The sequence below is a fragment of the Triticum aestivum genome, chromosome 4D (genome assembly GCF_018294505.1).
Source record: "Triticum aestivum cultivar Chinese Spring chromosome 4D, IWGSC CS RefSeq v2.1, whole genome shotgun sequence".
Classification (NCBI taxonomy): domain Eukaryota; kingdom Viridiplantae; phylum Streptophyta; class Magnoliopsida; order Poales; family Poaceae; genus Triticum; species Triticum aestivum.
The window spans coordinates 512,273,792-512,275,806 of NC_057805.1; the positions used below are offsets into that span (position 1 = coordinate 512,273,792).

The window sequence follows — 2,015 nt, forward strand, 5'->3', positions numbered from 1 at the left end:
TTCAAACAAATTAACTAAACCCTGCGTCATTATGCAAGACTCAAGAAATAATGACGATGAGTATATAGTCACACTTACACACACATACTTTGCTGTCTGGAAAAAAGAAGGTGCTTTCAATTTATGTCACAACCTAGTTATTAGATATATTCCCCTCGTAAAAAAAGGAAACAACAAAGAAACTAATTAAACAAAAATTGACATTAATTGCTGTGAGTGTGTACATATATGTATGTCATTCTGTTCTTTTTTGTACATGACTAAAAGTGTGGAATAAACCTCCTTGATCCCCTATCAACAAACAAACTTCACATCTTCGGTATTGATCGACCGAAAAGCGCGTCCAATCCAACAATTAATAGTCTCAGTCTCCTTCCTGATTATTTTTGGCATCCTTGATCATATCTCTTCTATCTACCCATCACAGCTCACTTGAGTTCAGCCATGACATTTGCCTGCATAAAAATAAATAAGAGAATTAATCATTTCAGCTAAGTATTGTGTCAATTAATCCCTGGTAAATTACCTAGCTAGTTGAACTATAAACTAAATTAGGATTAAGGAAAAAGCACAGAGAATATTTGAGAATATATGAGCCAAATTATTTGGGTGGATGGAAAAGAGACATGCATGCATGGGTCATGGGTGTTTTTTTTTTCTTTTTGATAGGAAGTAGATGGAATGGGAGCAGGTACTCACTCTAGCAAATCCTTCCAACTACCGTCTGTGTTGAGGTCATCCATCAGGTTTAGGCTCTCCAGCCCGTTGAACGGGCTCGACGCCGGCGTCTGGTCGCACGACACACCGCCGCCGCCATTGTTGTTGCACTCCTGGTCGTTGGCCACCATTGGGCGCGCTGGCGCCACCGCGTCCACGGTCACGTTGCTCCCGCTCTCCCCGCCATAGCCCCCAAACTCCGTTGAGCTCAGCCCATCCCCGGCGCCGAAACCGTCGAACATGCCGCTGACGTTGTCCATGCCGTTCACCGGCGTGGAGCTGGTAAGCGCCGGCAGGTTGTTCATGCCGTCCCACTGGCACTGCTGGAGCAGCATGCTCTGGTCAATGCCGGCGCCGTTCTGCCCACCGTTGCTGGCAGCAAGGAGTGCCATGAGCTTGTCCATGCCGGGTGCGGGCGCGGGCACGGCGGCGGCGGTGAGCGCGCGCACCAGCCCCTGAAGCAGCTGGAACTTGGCGGCGTCGGCCTGCAGCCTGAGCGCGTTCATGTCCCAGGCGCCCGTGGCCGAGCCGGCGCCGCCGAAGTTACCGGCTGCCGCGAGGAGACCCGGGAGCCCGGCGAGCAGGCTTAGGTCCGTGCGCGGGCGGTGCGTGACGGGGTCGGTGCCCATGCCGAGCAGCTTCTTGCGCAGGTGCGTGTTCCAGTAGTTCTTGATCTCGTTGTCCGTCCTCCCCGGCAGCTTCGTAGCAATCGACGACCACCTGAACCAACCAACCCCAATCCATCAGTCACCGGCGCAGGAGTCGGAGAAGAAGACACAAACAATAGGCACGTGGCTTACTTGTTACCGAGGAGGGAGTGGAGGTGGATGATGAGCTTCTCCTCGTCGTCGGTGAAGCGGCCGCGCTTGATGTCGGGGCGGAGGTAGTTGGTCCAGCGGAGGCGGCAGCTCTTGCCGCAGCGGTTGAGGCCGGCGAGCTTGGGCACGTGGCGCCAGCTGCCGTGCCCCTTCTCCTGGATGTAGTCCACCAGCAGCTTGTCCTCCTCGGGCGTCCACGGGCCCTTCTTCACGCCAGCCTCCCCGTCGCAGCACGGCGACCGCCCCATCGCTGCACTAAATGACTAGCTAATAGCTAGCTTCTTCTCTTTTCTTTGTTTGCGAGGCTTAGCGTGCCGGAGAGAGGTGTAGCTAGCAATGGCCGGCGGAGGAGTTGGGTTTTTGAGGTTTCGTTGGGGTGGATAGGAGGGGGTTTTATAGGGAAGGGTTTAGAGGGAGAGGGAGAGTGGCCGGGTGGGAGGTGGACGATGATGCGTGCATGGCGGCATGGAATGCTAAAAG

General features: G+C 53.8%; 1 protein-coding gene across 1 annotated transcript; it reads right to left on the reverse strand.

Moving 5' to 3' along the window:
* Positions 1-421: 421 nt before the first annotated feature.
* On the reverse strand, positions 422-1,783 carry LOC123100741 (transcription factor MYB53-like). The gene is made up of 3 exons (XM_044522623.1): positions 1,518-1,783; positions 700-1,437; positions 422-455 (listed from the first exon to the last, which is right to left on the reverse strand). The coding sequence occupies exons 1-3, from the start codon at positions 1,781-1,783 to the stop codon at positions 422-424; spliced, it is 1,038 nt and encodes a 345-aa protein (XP_044378558.1).
* Between the last annotated feature and the right edge of the window lie 232 nt (positions 1,784-2,015).